Source organism: Chaetodon auriga, chromosome 3 (assembly GCF_051107435.1).
Source record: "Chaetodon auriga isolate fChaAug3 chromosome 3, fChaAug3.hap1, whole genome shotgun sequence".
NCBI lineage: Eukaryota > Metazoa > Chordata > Actinopteri > Chaetodontiformes > Chaetodontidae > Chaetodon > Chaetodon auriga.
In genome coordinates, this window is record NC_135076.1 from 15,919,099 (window position 1) to 15,941,412 (window position 22,314).

The window sequence follows — 22,314 nt, forward strand, 5'->3', positions numbered from 1 at the left end:
ATATGTCCACTAGATGGGGCCATTGGTTGATTGTTGAAGTTTGTGTACAGTGTAACTAGGTGACTTTGGGATGTAGGCTAATATATTTCTAGTTAGATCTTTCGGAAACTGTCCACATGAGCTTATAATACAAGTGTCCCAAGATACTGACTGCATTTGTGATTCACGTGTTTGTGCTCCTTTGTGGTCAGACTTGACACATGACTCCTGTTGCTGAAGTGTATTTTATGTATATACTGAAGTACAATTTTGAGTATTTCCATTGTCTGCTATGTTACACTTCCACTCCTCTGCAAGTCAAGTATTGTACTTTTTACTCCATTTTTAGTTACTTTGCAGAATCAGATTAATACAACAAAATATAGGTTAAGACAAGACTTTACTGATCCCAGAGGGTCCCATCAGTAATGTTGAAGTGATAAACATGAGGTGAATGTGATATACATTATGCTGGCATGGCCCATTCAGCACAATGACTACTGTTACCTATGATCTTTTTAGAGTATTTTTTGGATGCTTATAATTTTTATCCAAGTAAAATTTTGAATGCAGGACTTTAAGATTAAACAGAGTATTTCTCAAATGCAGTATTACAGTGCTGGCTCGTTGCATATGTAGTAGTCACCGATTTTGGTTACTGACAATATTGCTTTTTCTCGACGAATCTTGTAACAATGGGGAGAACTCCGTACAGCGGATTGTATCAAATGCTTCATTAGCAGGCTTCTGACTGAGCTTCAGTTAGAGCTGAAATGACGACAAGGAAAAGCAGCCAATTAAAAAAGCAAAAATGACAAACGTCCTCAGGGTCCAGGGTCTCATCTGAGAGAATCTGCTGACAGCATTGGACTGTCGGTCGCAAAAGTCACAAAAAATTGTGATTCACTGTTGTATAGACTGATGATTAATCCGGAACATAAACAGCGGATTAATGTATAATAAAAAATAACTGTTAGTTGCAGCCCTGAACTTTTCTATCAGCACACAAAAACAGTAACTCTCATCAACAGTCTGGCCAGTCTTTTATTATCATCAACATAATTAAAGAACAAAGACAAATTAACACAAATAATAGTCAGCATATTAACAATAATTAACATTTAATAATAGACACTTTAATCTGTAGTGCACTTTAAACCTCTGCACACCTCCACGTTAAAGGCAGTCCGAGGACAAACAGTCTGCTGAGTTGAGGAGGAGTGTTTTCAGTCGCTGCGTTCAGGAGCTGTGAGTTCAGCCTGCTTAAAACTAAAGACACTGGGGCACTTTGTCTCCTGAATACTTCTGTCAGGACTCGGGGACATCAAAATCACACTTATTGCTTTACATAGCTTCTCGTGAGGCTGTGTTCATCTCATGAGACACTGTACACATAAAGCAAAGTGGAGAGTGTTTCTAAACTGTATAGTTGACCTAAAGGGTGCCAATATAAATCTAAGGGGTCACCAGATAATTTAAAGTGCAAGAAAGAAAGAAATAGCAAACACTTGATGTCTAACTTTAGAAGAATTTCAGTCCAAGAGGGCATAAATGAAGTTTGAGAAGTTTTACTATCATCTACTAAACTTTTATTTTGGACTCACAATGTAGTGCAACCCAGGTGACAGGAGCTTCATGAAAGAAACATTTCACGGTGAAGGTTCATGTTCTGAGAAACGAACATTAGAAAAACCCCCACAGAGTGACGTCCCGACTCACCCCTCCCACAACGACGACAGACAGGATCAGTGCAATTTACTTCACTCTCTCCGTTATTCCAAAAGCTACGACGCTAGAAAACAGGCAAGTGCTGATGAGGCTGGTGCAAACCATTTGTGCATGGCTGCATGTACAGCAGGTAGACACGTGTGAACATACACACAGCATGTTTTAGCATTCACACTCACGCACGCGCGCGCACACACACACACACACAGCAGCACAAAAATGGAGCATTTGCAGTTTCATTTAAAATATTTGAAACACTGACTCTGAAACCCCTTTCTGAAGTCCGGTCCTTCTATAAATTCAGCTTGCCAATGTAACTCCACTAGCTCCACCAGTCTAAGTTCATTGGTCCCAGAGGCACATAAGCGTGACTAAAATATCTTAAAACAGGACAGTAAGGAGCAGGGAAAAGAAAGGATTAGTTAAATATCTTCAGTATTTTCAAATCAAAATAAAAACCTCAACGTTAAGGACAGGATTGCTTAAATACATTTTTTTTAAAAATAGGTCCTGCCATTTCAGGTCACAACAACAAACTTCAGCTAAGCCAGTAGCCAATAAAATCACCAGAGGTGAAGCAGTTGCCAGAAGCTGCAATTGTAGGAAGGAGGAATATTGAACCTGGGCACAACAGCCTGAGCGAAAACCTGTTCTGATCTACTTAAATCTCAAATGTATTCGTTTTACCACAGAAGAACAAAGTGCCAAGGAGTTCAATGTAACTGCAACATGGCTAGTATCAAAAATATCCCTGTAAGACAGAGGCTTCTGTCATTCACACTTAGGTTTCTCACGCAGAGCAATTCAGTGTTGATTTTCCGTGCTGACGGGTGTCGCACTGCTCAAAAAAAAGGTGACGAGAAAAGAGGAAAATAATGACACTTGCATGTTTGAAAGGGGCTAAGCGTATACAAAACACATCTGGGAATCAACATTAACCATGTTCCTGTCGGGGACTCACGTGACACCAACGCATCTGATGCCCTGATGTGGTAAAACCTGCATATGAAAAAGATGAAAACATCTGGTTGCAGCCAGCATTGTCACCCAGGTGTGAGAGGACTGGAACGGAAAGAGAGCTGGCAAGTCACTACAATCATAGTCGCACTGTGCTCATCTGCTTTTGTCTCCGAGCTTCTCCTGTTACCGGCTCTCGGTCCCGCCTCCCTCGTCTTCTTGCTCCTCCATGTTTTTGCGCGCCATCCTCTCTCTCCGCTCGGCTAGCCGCTGACATCGAGGGCAGTCTTTACCTGTCCGGAAGCAGCTGCGATGGTAACACGCGTGGCACTCTGAAAAGGGGGGGAAAAACAAGAGTGATGTGACGCTTCAAAGCATTTACAGCACAAGTGCAGTAGTTCAGAGCAGCGTTCTCAGTTCCCCTCTGCTAAACCAAACAACGCTGCAGTGTTCACAACATTAACCAGATGAACCAGTTTGTCGAGATGTGATGTTTCAACAGAGCGGCCAATCACAGTCAGACCTGAGGGAGGCAGGGTGAGGAGGAGAGTATAAAAGACGCAGGAGTTAGAGGCAGCGAGGCAGAGGGCAGGAGGAAGCAGGTACGCGAGAAAGCTGATATCCTGGGAAGCAAGCACCACACCCTAAACCTGTTCCAACACATCCCATCCTCCCAAACGAGGCCACCACAGTGCTTTACCCTTCAAAGGCTTCACTAACACTAGACTGAAATGATGAGATAGATAAAACGACAGGCAACTCAAATTTAAAAAATGGAGTTTATTTCATGTTCACATGAAGCTTAAATAATAGCAGGCAGATGTAAAAGCAACTAAAGGCATAAATTACACATTCATGCTGACACGTCAGTCAGTCATCTCGCATGATGAGACATTCTTCCTTCAACAAAAAAATTGGAATAAAACCAAAATAAATTAAAAACAATCACAAATGAGGCAGCGAGGAAACGTTTCCTCTCTGCAGGAGGAGGAGTCTACATTTCAGTGAAACACGACTGCTGATTTCACTCAGGGGGAACTCCTCAAGTCGTGTTTAAATGATATCAGTCAGACTCCTCTGGCTCGAGGGGAACATGTGTAACAGACTACTCTTACAAATGATATTCATGACCAAAGCAAACTGACATGTTAACATTTAGGAGATGAGATGATAAAACAATTTGGTATCTTTCGCCACCTGTGTGGCCCAGACCGAAGCAGCACAGAGCCAAAGACATGAAACTAGACCGCTGAAGACAGCTTCCACGTCAGCCATCAAGCTTTACTCGCCAACACCAGCCAAAGACATCCACCACCAAACAGCTGCCCGATATCTACGACCCAGCACCAGCTGTGCAGCTACAGAAACCAAAGCCAAAAAATAGCAACACCAGTGCAGAGCGAAGAAGTGGGTGCCAAATGAGCACAGAAGAGGAAACAGTGTGTGAAATGTGAAAGGTTTGATTAAAGAGGGAGGCAGGGAGGGAAGACTGCACAACTAGTCAGCAGAATGAACGTTTAATGTTCTCTTAACATTAAATACTTTATAGTTGGAGATAGATGGATATTTGGAGTAATAAGCTGATTTGCTGCTGAGAGAAAGATGAGATGATCAGCACCACTCTCAGGTCTGCCTGCACAGCCAGGACGACACCCGGCCAAGAAACAGCGAAGTCCCCCCCCCAGAGAACAACATGACATTTTCTACTTTGGTTGTTCTGCAGTTTAAACAAACGTATTACGTGTTAATTACTGACTTTAGAGGTGCTGGTAGTTGTTTTCCCTTGTTTCCATGCTAAGCTAAGCTAACCAGCTGCTGGCTGTCGCCTCCTGGAGTTCATCGGTATCAGTTCTATCGAGCAGTTTCGTGGACTGTAACTTGGCTCATGTTCACCAGTCCTTTGTGAGTCCTTACCCTTTGCAGCTTGTATATCTTTATATTGCTCTTACTCATCACCTCCACCTTCCTCAGTCTAATCATTGAGCTCATCTATCTCTGCACTCTCTCCGCCCTCTGTCGTGCTCTCTTTCTCCGTCCCTTCCCTGATCTTCCTGCCTCTGGTTACTCTCCTGGCTTTGCGAGTTTTACGACCTCGCCAAGTGGTCTGGGTGACGATGGCTGGCTCTTCCTCCTCAGTATCCACCTCTCTGTTTCCTTCACTCTCCCCGCTTCTATCCTCGTCCCCCCTGCTCCTCCCTCTGGAGAAAACAGCCGACAGCTGACGAGGTTTTAACAATTTCATGAGTGCAAATTTCTCTACGTTATCTCCTCCAGATTTCTCTGTTTCAGCCGTCTGCTCTTTGTTTGACATTTCGTCATTGTCCTCGTCCTCCCTCCTGGCTTTTCCCTCCTCCTCAAATTCTTCCTCCAAAAGTCTTTTTTCTTCCGCTTTAACTTCCGTTTTCTCTTCCCCCTCTATCTGTTTTTTTGAGAAGCCCTTGGTGAAACTCGCTAACCCTGACACCTTCCACCGTCCTTTCCTCTCTTGTGCTTCTTCCTCTAGACTTTCCATGCTGCTGTATGTTTCGCTGTCACTGTCCCTTCTGTCTCCTTTAGAGATGCTCTTCTTTAGTCTGTCTATGTGAAGAACCTTTAATAAGTTGACCTTTTCCCTTCTTACGTGCACATCTCCTCTTTCCTTACTCTTTCTCCCCTTTTTGCTCTCTGCCACCCCGTGTTGACCGTTTCCTCCCTCCTCTCCTCCTCTATCACACATTGTCTCCTCCTTCCTCTCTGACTCTGTCCCTCCAGTCATCTCCTGCTCTTCCTCACTGCCTTTTTTCCATGAAAAGGCTTTAACCCATTTTCCTGATGGGAAAGTTTGCAATACCCCCCCTCGCCCCTGTCCCTCTAGTGCTGCATCACCCTCTTCTTCTCCGCTCTTCACCCCCTCATCCACATCTACCTCTAAATCCTCCTCCCCTCCCTCGCCCTCCCTCCTGTCTTTGAAGAGGGCCCTCGCCAGCCTACGGGGTTTGGAGATCTTCCATTCCCTCCAGGTAAGTGGAATGGAGGGGCGGGGGGAGGGGGCTCTTGAGCCGATCAGGCCTGCCACCAGCAGAGAGGGCTCACCTTCGCAGCGCTGGCACTTGTTCAGCTGGAATGGGAAGATGATGTCTTTGTCGTTGCCGCAGAACTCGCACACGAAGCCCTTCGCCTGGCACAGCTGGGAGAGACCGACAGGAATCTCTGGTTACATTACAACAGTTCCTGATAAAAGATGTTTCATCACGGCAATAAATTAACTGGGTAAGCTCTCCTAGTTATAAGGATGGTTATCTTACCACACAGCGAGCGACGTGCACGGTGCCAAGCTTAAGCAGCTCCTTCATTCGGGGAGCCAGATCACCGTTGCGCACAGCAGAGAGGTCATTGAGGGAGAAGAGGTGGAGGTCCTCGGTCAGGTGACCCGGCAGGCTGTCGAACTGGTCCAGCACCCTGAGGGACACACACACACAATCACACACACACACACAGACACAGGTGGTGTCATACTTTTGTGCTCAAACATTACTGTGAAACTAAAAAACATGCGCCAGGCAGACATCTTACTCTTTGGCCAAGCGACAGGTCTTGAAGAGGTTTTTCATGTGAAACAGCTGCACCCTCAAAACCTGAGCAAAAACAACATGGAGAAAACACCGTCATGTTATTTTACATTCACTGACACAAACACACAGATTTACCGTTTCGCACATGGTGGAAAGAAGGTCGGGTTCAGTATCCAGTTTCATTAAAGTGTTTAATATTCAGCGTCCCTGCCAGCTGACTGGTGTGCAGGGCAACAACAGCATAAATTGCTCTGTTCGTTCAGGTTTCGCTCGCACGTCACGCTCTGCGAACAACAGTAACATGTTGGTCCACAGTGTAGTTTATTGCCACCATTTTATGAGCTTTAAAAAAAAAAAACACACAGAACTGAAACTGACTGTTATGGTGGGATTTCCAATAGAGACAAAAAACACACAGCCAACATTTGCAACCATGTGGTTAGTGTGAAATTCCCCCTTCCCCCTGCTGCCTCTGTGCTCACCCTGACGGCCTCCAGAGCTTTGATCTTCTTGTACAGGCCACTGTTGATGTCATTGGGGTTGAACAGCGGGTCTCCGGCGATCTTGCTCAGCAGGTCCCGGGCAAAGTTGCTGACGTAGTACTTGCTGAAGTCCCACTTCCTCAGCACTCTGCCGGGAACCACCGCCTGGGCATTCTCATGGCAACACTGGCAGAAGTAGCGCCCGAGGTATTCACAGTAACGCAGACGCTTGATGTAATCTGAAGTGTGGACGGGCAGCAGACACACAAGCAGGGTTCAAGTTAGAGTTTAGAAGAGCACTGTGTCTGAGAACAAAATGTCAAAGTATCTCTGCGCAGCGTTTCTCCACAAAGGGAAACAAAACTCTGACAGCTGCACTTGTGAAAGTATTAAGAACCAGAACTGAAACTGTAAATGTAAACAGACATTCAATGATTTGATACCGTCTGATCATAAGGAACATGTTCAAACTGCATGTTAAGACTGAGGCGCCCTGCAACATTTGCTGCTCATACCTGGGTCGATGCGAGTGCCACAGCCAGCACACCGGTAGTTCTGTTTAGCCACAACTATCTTCCTCCTGACAGGGAAACAAAACATGTAAGTAACAGACACTTGGTGGGACAAAGAGCGAGGACAGAGACCTTTATTGGAGGGAGTATGACTTCATGTACACTTCAAATAAAGAAATGGCCAAATGGATCGGCCAATCTGATGAATACTTAGCCAAATACTTGGAAAACAAACATATTTGAGAGCTCAAAACATGTCACACTACAGCCATTTATGTTGATCTTTTGCTGTGCTCCTGCTGATTTGTGCACATCAAAAGCAATAAAAAAAGTCAAGTGCTGATAAATATTTACTGCACCAAAAGCTGCTGTGGACTCACTTGGGGGCAGGATGAATGTTGAAGATGATCTGCGGTCGGGGCGGCGCCCACTCCAGGTTGCCTCGGACACGAATCCTCAGCTTGTAGATGTCAGCGTGTTCGCCATCATCAGGTGAGATCGGCAGAGAGTCCGGGATAGGCAGCAGCTAGGAGAGAGCAGCGTGTTTATCAGGGAGCTACATACTGCAAGTCCAGTTTTTACATTATACTGACAATAATATAGTAGTAACTGCATGTTGATGTTGCCATAGCTGTTCTGCTAAGTACTACATGTTAGTAAGATTCAGTACCTTCTGTGGAGCGTCGTGTTCTGGGACCAGCCAGTCGAGCTCCGAGGCCGCAGGAAGCTGCATGCCCTCAAACTGCCTGAGTAAACCCATGGCCACCGACTCAGCCGAGTTAGACTGCAGGAAGGATGGAGAGCTGAAAACACACAAAGAAAGACAGAATACATTTTTAAAATACAACTTTTTTTATACAACACTTTCTGCTCATCCAAAGAGCTGACATGAAATCCCCAGCGTATTTCATGTTACTGCTGAAGTTGGTTAACATTCAAGTACATTAACATCATGTATTGTCTTTTACTTAGATTCTGCAGTATCATATTATTTCTGTATTTATTACTGGAGGATGAAGGGGGACAGGAAGTGGCGGTGTTACTTACATCGACTCTGAGCTGAGGAAAGACCTGCCGCTGGAGCTTACGCTGCGTTTGATGTCCGCATCTGGAAGACAAAGTAAAATAAAAGAGATGTAACTCCTTAGCAGCAGTGTACCAGCCTTACAGAGACACTTGATCCACCAGCCGTTGATACTAAAAGATTTGTAATACTTGTATAGTAAAATCCAAATGTTCTGATTTTTAGAATTGGAAATAACTGTCAGATGATTGATGAATTTGAAAATGTAGCAGCACTTGACTGGTGGATGGTGTTGATTTCTCACCACAGGTCAGATGGCACTATTTGCTACAGCTCAGCAGGATTCAATGCGTTGAGAAGAAATTAATTACAGAAGAATAAAACAAGAGAACTATAAGAAGGCAGCTACTTCTTAAAGATACTGAAGAGCAGGTTGCATGCTTTTAAATGTAATTTAGGCGGTAGTATGCAGGAAAGTCAGAGAGATTGAAAGGCAGAGCACTGCTGCCATGTTTTCATGTAGCACGGCACAAACAACATGTAAACAAAGACAATAAGCAGCACAGGTTTGGTAGAACAGGAGAACGCCTGCATGACTTCTTGTGCGACTACAACGGTTTCTTTCTATCAGGACATTCTTGTTTACTCAAATGAAACACTGGTTAGATTCAGAGGCCTTCTGGATTACAGTCAGTCAAAGCTGGTCGGCTGCAGAGTTCAACAAATGTGCTTAGTGTGCAGAAATAGTTTCAATTAGACTGACTGTCACAATTATAGTTACATAAAAACTAATCAGAATAGTGTGTGAAGATCATGTGACATAATCTGTCTGATAAATCTCTAGCTTCGTTTGGATTTACGGTTTGGGCAGTCTGACTACTGTGACACAACAAGCACAGGACAATTTTCATCAGTGGCACACAGCAAAAAGCACATGAGTGCAGACAGGGCACGGCGGCTGGCTGTCAGTGATTGTGTGTCCAGAGGAGCGAGGTGTGATTGCAGCACAGTTAGTGTGGAGTAACTGAGAGGAGCATTTTGTCACTGGCATTAGGCAAGAAGGCACTTAAGTAAATAATTAAGCACAATCACATTTTTTCCTTCTTTATTATAAGCTCTAAATCACCACCAGACACTGTGCAGGAATTTGTTTTGCCAAGGTAGTAAAATCCTGATATCCTCACATATCTCGTATTGATTGTTCTGATTGTTTACCCTTAAGGTTAATGTTTAATTTCATAAAACTGTATATATTTTACTGCCTGCAGAGTGTGGCGTTTGTTTCATGCGAGATCGCCCACCTCTGCTATAAAACACTTTGAGGAAGCCTGCTGGTAACATTGCTTCAAAGGAAATTGCACTGTGGTCCGTGAGTACGGGGACACACCCGTCCATGCCCTCAGTCAGACGAGGACTCACCAATTCAACTATCAAATGACCAGTTCACACACAAGAACATTTTTAAGAGCAATCATGAAAAATGTGGTTATGATACCAAACTTCTCATGTAAATGTGTGATTTTATAGAATACGTGTAACACCCGCCTATTTCCTGTTACAGTACTGTCAATTTTCATCTAATCAGGTCTAAAAGGCAAATGATTCAGGTCGAGCTCAGGTCTGTTGGATCATAATTAGGTTGAGGTTATTTTGGTTAAGGGATGAAATTAACTATAAATCATTTGGAGTTATTAGGCTGGACAGACGCATTCAATGTTCGTTTCACTGAGCTGAAATATAACCAGAAAAATGTATCACTTAATGCGGAGCAGGGGAAAAAAATTCAATATTGCAATATTATCACAGCCAAAATCCCGAATAATATCTGGTCTTACACTGTAATTAGTCAAAATACGTCTCAGACTGTGTGCCCCTGACAAAATCATCACTCTGCCACCAGGCAAAGCAGAAGCCTGACTGTTCAAAGAGAGACAACCAACACTGGTTTGACTTTAAAAAGGAACAACAAGGTGGAAGGAAGTGTATGTGACAGCAATCACACCCCATCCTCACTGGAGCCACATTAAAAGGGAATGAGTAATGGGTTGGATGGATAGATGAATGAACGAGCGATTAATAAACAGTTGTCGATGAATGCCACTTGTTATCACTCGTCTCCTCCCTGACTTCTTACAGGTACAGGCACATTTGTCCTACTGCACCACCAAAACCCCAGAGCTCTGAGCAACAAGCACCAACACAAACAGCCACGTGCACAATTCAGGTGAGGTGAGAAGGCAGCTGGCTCGACTCAAACCCGCCCTGCTTGGAGAGGTTTTTTGAGGAATTCTGAAGAGCCATACTGGAAAAAAGATCTTTTTCATCTTTTATTCATGGCCGCTGAAGCAAAACAACTGTTTTGTCCCTTTCAAGAGCTGAATATTATTACAGTAGGAATGTGGTAGTATGGGCAATAACTTCTTAATGACAGCTGGAGCAGCTTCAAAAGGCCTGAGGACGATGGCTCAACGTGGAGCTTGCACACTAACGCAGCACCAGTTCTGGCCTGGATCATGTTGTTCCCATCTTTTGTCCATCATACTGATAACTTCTGTTCAAAAATTGTGTATATTATCATTAAACTACTACTACTTGTTAGTCTTCACGACAGCAAATCTGGGTAAATCTACCCAAAATCAAATGTTAGTACAACAATATACTACACTGATGTTACATTCTTCAGACATGCCTGTGCAAGAACAGCTTGCTTAGTACTTGTGCTTTCGTTTTAGTAATTCCTCATTCCCTTTCTTCAGGCTGGTACTGCATGACTTCCTGTGCAAGTACACTCATGCGGAATCAGTCAATCAAAGTGAAAGTTAGTACATGGATTGGCTAAAAAATAAGAGTATCTGCACATCTAAAGTGCCTTTAACTTACTGAGAGTTGTGGACACTGGAAGATTTGTACAGAATTGATCAGTATGATTAAACAAAGACTAAAAATGGGCTGGAAAAGGCAAGAGTTGCAGCTGAAGTGTGACCCAAATTAGCAGGGGGGATTAAAAGGCGGAAACTCTTCATTTGGAGCGGAGCCATCAGCTTCCTCTCAGAGGAGCAGGGCTGCATGTCTACATGTAGCTGTGGAGCCTCGTCCACCTGTCCAGCCTGCAGATACCTGAGAAGAGGGAGGCGAGTGATAGGGAGAGGCCGTTCTGAGACACCGCCAGCAGGGACTGGCCCTCACAGCCATCTGAGAGACAGAAACTAACACTCAGCACATCCTTCACCACATGCATGCACATTTCAACACTCCACAGAGCTGTGTGTCAGTGTCACAGTAACTCTGCACGGGCACAGTACATGTGGAAGTCATGCAGTTATACAGCCCCAAGATACAATAAACTTTCTGTGCTCACACCGCAGTACCAAGACGTGCAGCTGTAAAGTACATGCACATTTGAAAACCCATGTTAATAGTATCAAAGCAATCCATTTTCAGATTTTTTTTTATGATTAGTATCCTGCAGTTGCTATTTGTCACAAAAAACAGCAATCTATTGGCTTAACTCGTAGCCACGTTTCAAAATGGCGGGTGACCACTGCCTGGAATACACCAGAAGCTTTTCCAGATCAAACCCTTTCAAGTTATCATGGCCACATAAATCCTAGATATGCTGACTCACATGGCTGTAAGGTCTGAGTAAATAGTGACACTAGTAAAAACATTTTATAGTTGCCGACACTGCAGATGATCATACTGTGACTTTTGTACTCAGACCTCCATGTTTATGGTCCATGGTAAAATATGACATGATTGGTGAGCAACCGGAAGCAAGCGTGGTGATGAGATTATGAATTATGAGCAGAAACAACGTCATTCACACAGACAAATGAGGAATTCATCAGAGACTTCTGACACATTTCAGATTTAAAAACTCAAAACTTTTCTGTTGGACTGAAATATTCACATCTACAAGTTCAAATTTCTGAATGCTGACAGCTTGTAACTGCATTGTTTCACTCTAGCTGCAGCCTGTTCACCGTCAAGTAAAAAGATTCTAGCTGATCTGACAAATGTACAAAATAAGCAGTCATATGCTTGAGTTGATTTTCTAAAATATCAAATTCCTGATTTTTTTTCATCCCCTTGTTCCCTCATTCCCTCTCTCTACCTCGTAGTTCACACTCCTCCACCTCCTCAGCTGAGCCAGAGTCAGACAAACCCTGGCAGGAGTCCTGAGAGCTTCTCCTGGAGCCTCCGCTGTCAGTGGAGTGGAAAACTGCAGGAGAGGAAGGAGACGAGAGGCAAAACGAAGAACGATACAGAAATCAACTTGACAAAACTTGAGATCCAAAATGGTAAAACACAACATGTTCTCATCATCCACCACAATCACGTATTTGTAAATAATCAACTAATATGTTTTCAATGTAGAATCGCATGAAGAATAGACCACAGCATCATGCATCAATACAGGTGACAAGTTTTCCATTTTCAGCTGATAATGCTGCCTTACTGTGGTGGGAGGTTGTGCAGGGCGGCAATCGGTTTCGTCGTATCTGTTGCCTCCGCAGGCGAATCTTCTGTTTGAGCTGCTGAATCTCACAGTCGCTGTCTCCCTCCTCCTCGCCTTCCTCCTCCTGACGCCGAAGGTTGTACTTCATCAGCTCGATGGCAGCAATCAGGGACTCGGAAATGCTAAAATGTGCATTTTCCTACAGAATACAGAAAAAAATTATAAATCAGAAGGAGAACAATTTATTTGTTCAGTCATGCAACGTAATAAATTCAAGTTTTTCTGAGGTTTTGGAGAACTGAAGCATTTCTTTATTTAAAAAAAAGTGCATTGTTGAGCACTTTGGACTGCACCAATTTGTGTAAAAAGTAGTCAGAATTAGTCCTGACCTTCTCAAGGTCTGCACAGCTGCCAAAGTCCTGCTCTGACAGGTAGCTGATGAGGCTCTGACCCTCTGACGGCTTCCTGAACATCCCATCTGGAACACCGCCGTACTGGGAACCATCTGAAGAGACCGACACATACACACCGAAAACACATGACACAAAACACAGACAGTGAAGATAGACTTTCTGCACTTGAGTGTGTTTCTGCTGGATTTTAAATGCTGTTAAAGCTTTCAAAAAAAAAATGTCTCAAGAACATATTAAATAAAATAATCAAATATCATCTAAACCATAAAATGATGCACCGAGTCAGCTAAGCTTCATCATCAACAGTGTGTCCAGTAAGCGTTGCCCTTTCTATGACCTTCCTGCTCAGGTCCACAGTGTCATGTTCATGGATCAGTCAACATGCTCGCTGCGTTCAACATGCAGGAACTGAAAACTCATTTTTCTTCAAGAAACAGTTCACGTGAGTCTTCCTGTCCAACTTCCTCCTATACTGAAGATTGCCATGGACTTCCTCTGACTCACACCTTCCTTAAACATCTAACAATCACTGCGCAAGACCACTCGTTTTTAACAACGCTAAAAGCACATTTTTAAGTGCCGCAAACAGAATATCACTCACGAGACTCCATGTAGAGGGAACTGGGGGTGCTGGCATCACTGCACTGAGGTGAGAAAGGGCTATAGTCCTTCATACAGCCGTCCCCTGCCGATTCTAAAAGAGAAATAGTCCATGTTAAATTCCTCTTACCACCAAAAATCCCTAAAACAAACACTGAATTCTTAACATGCATCCGCATTCATACACAAACAGGGTTAAAAGCTGTTTTGAGGCTTGCTGTACATTGCTTTACACTGCACAGCTGTATTTCACTGCATGTCCATATCCTGTGCTGAACAAATACAGGAAAACACCTGCTTTGCTTTATGTTTGACATTTACAGAAAAATCTGTCAGCATTCCCATCAGGACATCACAAGCATTGCTGAGGTGAAATGTTGACACAGAGTTTATGTATAACTTCAATAAAACATTGATAAGTCATGAGAAATGTGTGCATGAAAAGTAACACAACAATAAAAAGAAGTGATTCATGGCCTCTCCGCATCAACTTGACCGGAGTAAAACAAACCAGAACAGTATACACAAGAACATCAAACACCAAAAGACACATTATACGATGAAGGCAAGACTTGATATGAGAGGGATGAGAGTTCATCAGCATGCAGGGGGAAAAAGAACGGAGGGTGGGGAGGGGTCAAATGATGGAGCACAGTGGAACTGCACTGCCAACCTGCTACCGGATCTTCTATTATTATGGTGATTTTTCGGTGGCCCCCTCCTTTGCACAAACAGTAAAAGAGAGAGGAGAGATAGAGCAGAAGGAGAGAAAGTTACCTCAAGCCAAGAAGGGGAAACAGTGAGCAAAGAGAGCAGAGATGTTAATTCGGAAACATTTCAGACAGGAAGTGTGCGCCTTCTGAGAAGGACGGTGGCCGAGCACATCTCATTGAGCTAAAAACACATAGATGATGTATGTGTGTATACTCCCACCTACATCACACCTCCATTTAATGTGAACATTGTATAAAAAAGGAAACTGTGTGTCAGACATGTTTCCATCACCTGCAGGAAGAGGAAGTCTCACTCTGAAGCAATTTAATCCTGTTTAATCCCTTTAATTTAAGACCAGTTAACACACAAAAACGTAAAAAAAACTGATTACTACAAGCAAAGCAAGAGCTCATCACTTCAATAAACTCTCAGAAGTGCAACCACATGAGCAGATGTAGGACACAAGTTCGCTGAAGACTTTGTGGTTGTATGCAAAGAGTCAGATATTCTGTCGGAAAAAATGAGCCCAGCGATTAGCATGCAAGTTACCTCCGACTTTACTCACCGTTCCTGAGTTTCTGATTGATCCCTGTGTCAGAAAATGAGCGTGTGTGTCCTCGGGACCCCCGGCCCGGCCCCCTCTGGACCTCTGAGAAGGATGAGCGTCGGGGTGGGGGCGGAGCCAGGGAACCCCCTTGCAGGGACTGGTCCTGGGTCTCGCTCTGCTCACTGCTGTGGGTGGAGCTTCGGGAGTCTCGGCGAGTGCGCTGCCCCAGGTTTCCAATGGCCAGGTACTCCGGACCATCGTCATATTCGCCGTCCCCAGAGTCCCCGGCCTCAGGCTGAAGGGAGGTGGGCGAGGAGGGCTCTGTGAGGGAGATGCAAGGGACCGAGACGGGGCCAGGAGGGGGCGTCACACCCTGCTCGCTCTCCCCTGGCCTGGACACACACACCCAGGGAGCTCCCAGCGTGCTAGTTGGAGAGGTAGTGCCTGCAAAACAACAGGTAGGTGAGATGGGCTGAAACAGTGTTAAGGTCACAGGTCCGCTTCTCTGTCACTTCCCAGTCTCTTTGCTTTGCTGATGTGCAATGAGCAAAAGTTACTTAAAAAAGCAGCAATAATGTTAAAAAGTAATAAAAAGTACCAATAATGTTAACAGTTTTATCCATTTTAGTGAGCACAGCCAGTTCAGGACATTGAGTTTTGGAGGCTGCATCAACACATTCTTCAATATCTGACCTTGTCTACAAACAATCAGGCCTCTGTATAGTTCAGTCAGTCAGTCTATTCACATGCAAACTGTAGTGCATTCATAGTGCCCCAACACCATCCCCTATAGCCCTCTATTAACTGATTACAGAATAGTAAGCATTTTTCTCTTCATATGATTCACTCAATGTACAAGCTCAAAATCCTTCACTTAGACAGAGACCAATACATGAAGTCTGGCCCATCACTAAACTGTGTGCTGAGCTCTAAAATCTTTTTGTGGACTGGTCAAAGTTCTGTTGCAAAATTAAAACACAAACCCAAAATACGATAACAACAAGGTTGCAGATTTGAACCCCAATCATCCAAAGTGTTCAAAGTATTCAGAAGAAACAAAAGATTAAAATCATAATATGAACAAACCCAGAAAGCCTGTTTAAACTACACCTGTCACCCTCCACCTGTTCCTTACTTGTGCTGTTCCTGTTTTGGGATCCGACTCCCGTAGTGTTTCCAGAGTTGTGGCTGGTGGCGACTGCTTCTCGGAGGGAGCAGTTGGAGGTGGTGAGTCTGCGATTTAGGGATTCTCCTCTGAGAGCTGAGTCAGTGTTCCTCCAAGCCCCTCCAGCCCCTGGCAGCACACACAGGCTCTGGCTCTTCAACAGACCCAGACATGGCGGGCCCTTCAGAGGGGACAGCTGGAGGGTGACAAGAGAGAGATAAAACACACATTTTCAGACCAACACAGAGTACATTTTTATGAACTTTAAATCTGTTTCTGGCATAATCACAAAGACGAGACACAATGCATGAAAACAGTGATAAAATCCAATGTCAAAAACAGAAAAACAATACATACATACATGTGCAACCAAAATAAAATAAAAATCTGTGGATGAAAAATAAATGCTACTAAGTGGACAGACTGTACTGAAGCACTGAAATCATTTGACGAGACTCACCCCAACAGTGTCCACTTGGGCCAGCAGCTTGGGGTTATTCTGCTCCACAGCTTCCAGACACTGGAACATGGCAGTCACATGGGGTTCGCTCAGTAGAAAGGCATCATCTGAAAGGCAAAGACAAAAACAGGAGACAAGACAATGAGAGCTAACGAGTGGGACAGAAGAGACAGGCAAGAATTTCAGCTGCTTCTCACTTTGGTTTATACTTCACACCAACATCCTCTAGATTGAACTGAACCATGAACGCGAAACTCACCATTATAGTATTTCCGTGTGTGTCCCAGATGCCGGAGCAGAGGTCGCAGCTGAGGCGACAGCATGTGAACCTGTAAGCTGTGAAGCAGCCAGCGCTCAGCCTTGTAGCTCTCACCAGCGTTCTTCATCCCACTACTTAACACTGGCTCCAGGTGACTGAACTGAGGATGCACAGGGAGGGGAAGCAAGAGAAAGAAAGAAATGTCCTCACTGGGTTATTTTATTTATTTGCATTGTAATTACATTGTTTGCACAACAGCTACACAGCCAGTATCATGGGATTCTCTTTACTCCAAACATACGGCTGTTTGTGTGTAGGATTGTATGATACTCCTATTTGTTTAAAATACCCATGTGGGAGAGGTGAAGACAAGAGGCTTGACAGTCTGAACTGAATGAGCAATGAGTGGGATGAGGAGGGAGAAAATAACATATCAGCAACAGGCGAGGATACGGCAGACAAGGTATCAACAACCAGTCATCACATGATGATTACATCATGGCCGAGCGTGCTGTAATCCCTGCTGGTCAGGAACAGAAGCCGTAATGAAGATAATTAGATCCCAACTAAGCTAAATCCCTTTGTTGTTCATTCACTTGAAAGAGAGAATTGGGGTTGAAGGGCGACTGTTCTCCAAAACATAAAAACATCACAACCTTACAAAAGACGCAGAGGTTGTTGTTGTCTGGCAGGCAGAGAGTCTCAAAACGCCCATTTTCACTGTCATACTATCTTAGTCAATAAACAAACAAATCTGCCAATGCCATCTATAAAACTGATCAGAGTGTGGATAATACGTGTTGCTCATTACAAGGCTTCCACAAGTAATTCAGTTGTTTACTCTCTCCTAATGGTGAGGAAATGAGAGCAAAGTGAAACGCAGAGGCACATGATTTGTTGTGTTTGAATCTGAATTACAGAACTGAAACACACCAGCCCACTCTTGCTGTAAATATGGAACATGAAAAGCTCTCAGAAATTCCGACACAGTTTAAAGCTTTGAAGCAAATCAAGCAAAAAGGTGACTCATAAAAACAGGGTAGATGTGTGTGTGGTGACATTTTTTTGAAGGAATTAATGGCTTATCACAGTCATTTATTTTTCTTTCACATTTACGTGACCATACCTGTTCGACGTGCGAGGCCAGGTGGGGGCTGATGTAGCGAACGCACCACACAAACGGCCAGTAGTCTCTCTGCTTGTAATACACCTGCAACACAAAACCAGCTGTAAGGCCATCTCGCAGGTAAGTGAGAAACTTTACTGGTATATACTCTCTGATTATGGGAGGTGCTAAATTTACCAGCTTAATTGCAAAACTTTTTAATCTCAATTGCTTCTGTATCTTGCTTTTCAATGTCTTAGCACCTGTGGCTGTAGTCACATTCACCTCAGTTCAACAAAACCACCCTCCGCCTCCCACCAAAGCAAACTGTGACGTCACGTATTGAACATGGATCATCTGGAAGTGCTGAGCAGACCGACGTTGCAGTTTGTCATTTGATAATGTGGTATTGTGGGGTTAGGGGACGCGTCTTGAATCAATGACTCCCCTGTGTTCAAACACAAGTTCTGTCTGTTGACTAACCATGAAGAGTTTCAGGGCAAAGGGTAAAAAAAGCTAACTTTGGCCCGCAAATCTGCCACAGCTGACTGGAGGTCACATAGAAAGTGCTAAGTAATCTTCTTACAGATTTGACCAAAAAAAACAGAAAAAAAACAAGAGGGAGGGTGGTATCAGTCAGATCTCCTGGGTTCTGACCTGCTCATTCTTCAGTCCATGGCTCAGGATGTTGTTCATGTCCTTGTGGAGACGCTGCAGGCCGCCATAACGTGACCACACGTTGGGGTTGTTGGTGGACACAAGACCCTCCACCGTGGTCTTCAGGCTGGACAGTAGCTTCCAGTGCTCCCTCCTGTCAGGAAAACCGGGCAGCAGGAAGAAGTGAGGCAGGGGGACAGAGGAAGTTTAGGAATGAGGAAGGAGGTAAAGAAGTGCTGGTGTTAGCAGAGCTGTGGCTTAAATCATTACTCACATGAACAAAAATGCTTTCCTGATATTAAAAATCAAGTCTTCAGCATTTCAGGGAGGATAACCGAGCTTTCCTCTGAACTCAGCGACTGACTGAGAAAGATGACGACCAATTAATGTGTCAGCAATATCGCTGGATCTTCTCCTAAACAGATGACACTGTTCCACCCCCTCCCTATAAACATAATGTTTGCAAGAGTGCAGATCTTATGTGTCTGTTAACAAAGCATAAGAAGAAGTTTTGGGCCTATTAGTGACCTTTAAAATCAATAAGAATTATCCCATATTATCCCTACTAATTCTGCCTAAAGGAAGAGCACTGGGCTCTAATGTGTGTGCATTAGACGCTTGAAAGTTATTTCCTGCATCCAAGGAAAGTCTCAGTGTCCATATCCCATGTAATCCAGACCACAAACTGATATGGAGCCACTTGCCATTGATTCCCATAACTGCGAGTTAGAAGTCCTGTGCTCAGAGAGTCAAATCTTATCTTTAGGATACAGCTATGGAAATCTGTTGTACCATAAGTGCCAGAAACAAAGCAGAAATGATATCAGGTCACATTCCCTGAGAGTCCTAAAGCTCGGGCTCATATCCAGGACCTCCTCTTTTTCCCCTTAAGTCAGCAGTCAGACTGAACACTATTGAAAACTGATCACACAACTGCACCTTCTCAGACAGAGGAAACAGAGAAGTGGATGAGGAGAATATCTGGTTGAAAAGTAAAGGCTATGAAACCTATGAATAGCACTTTTATGAACACAAGTCCTTTTTTATCACACATAATGCAGCAGTGCTGAGAGGCAGCATCACGAGTTCAGCTGAGGAGCAAAATAATCACATCATGTAACATCTAAAGCGAGAGGCTGGACATTAGAGAACAGTGTCCACATAGTGAGGGCAGCTGTGCATTCATGCAACAAGGGAGATGTGTGTGACCTGTGTTAAGTGTGTGTGTATGTGTGTTCTACTATAGAGGCTTCAACGCAGATTTGTTTGTACAATCTTTAAGCTTCAAATCTTGAACTCAGAGGATCCCAACGTTGCCACGGTGTACCCAGCTCATCCATCAGTTAGTTTAAATGGCTGGATCCAACTTCCTCCACGGTCCGCGTACCTATAATGTCCTACACTTTCCACGCTAAAAGATCATATTAGCGTCTCTGGATGCAGCGTACTGATTACTGAATCTGTGTAGTTTTACTTCCTCTTTTGGCATCTCTTGGCCAGGACTCGTCGTGTCAACAAATGCATATAATGTACTAATTCTGGACGTCTATTGGAAGCTACGGTTAAAGAAAAAACAAGCATTTTAGCTTTCAAAATCGCCCCGTATTTCAAACCTAATTGTGGGTTTTTAATGTCCATCACCAGTATCAAAAGTCTTTCACGACACAAACAGCGACACTTCTCAGGTGTCAACTTGACTTGACAGCTAGCGTTAGCTGTTAGCATAAGCTAGTTTGGAGATGGCTAACAGTTAGCACTAACGCTAAAGTAAATGCTCTCGCGGTTAGCAAACACATGTAGGAAATGTTTTAATGCAACCAAACTTTCACAATTCAGCAAATCAGTTGACATTTGATATTAGACAAGTTGACAAACCTTGCAGATAATGCTGTTTGCTCCAAGGTGTCAAACCTTGACATGTTATGTCAGGTTAGCCTAGCCTTAGTTTAGCGTCAGTAAACCACCAGGGTTTTAGCTAGCTAGCTCCAATAACAATAACTGAGTTGCCGATTCAATAAATATTACTGAACATTTTTGTTTAATTTGCGAGAGGGTTCTCAGTCATACAGTTTCTAGTTTTGTTGATTACATAACCACAACCTCGCAAAGCTAGCCGGGTGAATTAACCAGCCCTGCCTTGGCTGTCACCTACCTGCGCTCCTCCGCCTCTCCCTCCGCCGAGATCTCCATGTCCTCCGGCCGGAATCGAGTGCCGTACAAAGCTGCCAGCTTTCCCGAAAACTACCTCTAACTTATTTATTACAATGGAGTTTTACCCCAGTAGCAGGGCAGCTTGAAATAGTTACCCCGACTTCCAGCCTTCCGCCATCACTGCCCTGCCTGCTCGAGCTGTGAATCAAAACAGTAGAGGCCGCATGACCTGCTGTGATCAGCAAGTGGGCGGTGGCGTTGTCCTTCTTCTTTAGCGGCACCTGGTCTCCTCTGTGTCGCATTACTGCCATCTTCTGGACATAGTTAACTACTACACTTAAACCATAAAGTGTAGTGGAGTGTGCTCTTCGATTACTGTGTCCTATTTTCAAGCTAGTCATTTTAACTTCCTTGTTTCTTTTTCATCCTGTTTCTCACATTACCGACTGTAATTTGTAGTTTTAATTTGAATGTAAAAGTCTTCGATGATCTCGCAGTGCTGTTGTCATTCTTTCTTCCATGTCATGCCTTTTCCCTCTGATTTTGAAGTACACATAAATGTGACCTCACTGTCTTGTTTTATTACTGTATTAATGTATTACAATACTAAGTTTGAAGTTTGATTGCATAATTGCAGATCTGTGAGTAGGAACTGCAAATGCAGAACCTGTATTATTTGTTACTGGATCTATTGATCCGCCGGCAAAAACCTACACACAGAGTGCATATTTATATGTTTAATATCGCTAAAGTTTACACCCTAAATCTGCATTTTTATTTCTTGCCTTAATTTTATATTATAGGCCATCACAGTTGGACAAAACTCCTTTTCGTAGGCTCACAAATCTCTGCATCTCCAGCCATTTACTTTCCCAGCAGCCTGCAGCATTTCCTTGGTTGAGTGACCACCTCCATGCTGGCATGTTGGCAACGGTGGCATCTCTCCTGTCTCAACATGTAGAGCACACATAGGTGAAACTCCATTATCCAACTAAAACTTTTCATCCAATTACCATTAAGTGTCACTTAATAAGAGGCACATCATTAACTTTTCGTACATCAAGTAACACTGCAGTTACTGTTTCTCCATTAACTCTGAACATGACACTGGATCCAAAGCACATCTTCCTTTCCTAAATCCACTTTGACAGCATGCAGTTATATCCTGTTTCTCTGAATAATACATTAGTTTTTCAGTTACTGTTCCCTCCATCAGTTTACATACATGCAGCTTCTCGGGGATGACATTAGGGATCATCATGCACTGGTAATGGAACCCCTCCTGCTGTAATTTTGATATAATTATGTCTCAGTGACATCCATCTGAGAAATAATTACTTGAATACAAATAATCTCAAAAATAATCCATAGTGAGAGATGAAAACCCTTTGATCAGAGATTTCACTTCCATGATTTAATCACTTATTTAACCCCAGTTACAAAACCCCCTAACAAAGCCCTTTTAGTGGCTGCAGCCACTTTCATATCATACCCACATGATGGCACCAAAGTGTTGAATTGTCAGCTAGCTCCACGCACTCAGGTTCACAT

The 22,314-nt window shown here is 43.7% G+C and overlaps 1 protein-coding gene across 4 annotated transcripts; it reads right to left on the reverse strand.

Annotated features, from left to right (window-relative positions):
* Window positions 1-1,005: 1,005 nt before the first annotated feature.
* rubcn (rubicon autophagy regulator) lies at window positions 1,006-21,023 on the reverse strand. 4 transcript variants are annotated; one of them, XM_076725727.1, is made up of 22 exons: window positions 20,765-21,023; window positions 18,613-18,766; window positions 17,977-18,060; window positions 16,851-17,010; window positions 16,592-16,698; window positions 16,102-16,327; window positions 14,985-15,410; window positions 14,379-14,426; window positions 13,707-13,799; window positions 13,082-13,197; window positions 12,693-12,891; window positions 12,348-12,455; window positions 11,351-11,425; window positions 8,257-8,317; window positions 7,880-8,012; window positions 7,590-7,735; window positions 7,213-7,277; window positions 6,698-6,936; window positions 6,217-6,278; window positions 5,949-6,102; window positions 5,737-5,830; window positions 1,006-2,996 (listed from the first exon to the last, which is right to left on the reverse strand). In XM_076725727.1, exons 1-22 carry the CDS (start codon window positions 20,800-20,802, stop codon window positions 2,851-2,853), a joined length of 2,934 nt encoding a protein of 977 aa, XP_076581842.1. In that variant the 5' UTR covers window positions 20,803-21,023; the 3' UTR covers window positions 1,006-2,850. The 4 variants fall into 4 exon arrangements, with proteins under 4 accessions (XP_076581842.1, XP_076581844.1, XP_076581843.1 ...); XM_076725729.1 differs by lacking the exon at window positions 11,351-11,425; XM_076725728.1 differs by lacking the exon at window positions 14,379-14,426 and having other exon boundaries at window positions 20,765-20,982.
* Window positions 21,024-22,314: the final 1,291 nt, after the last annotated feature.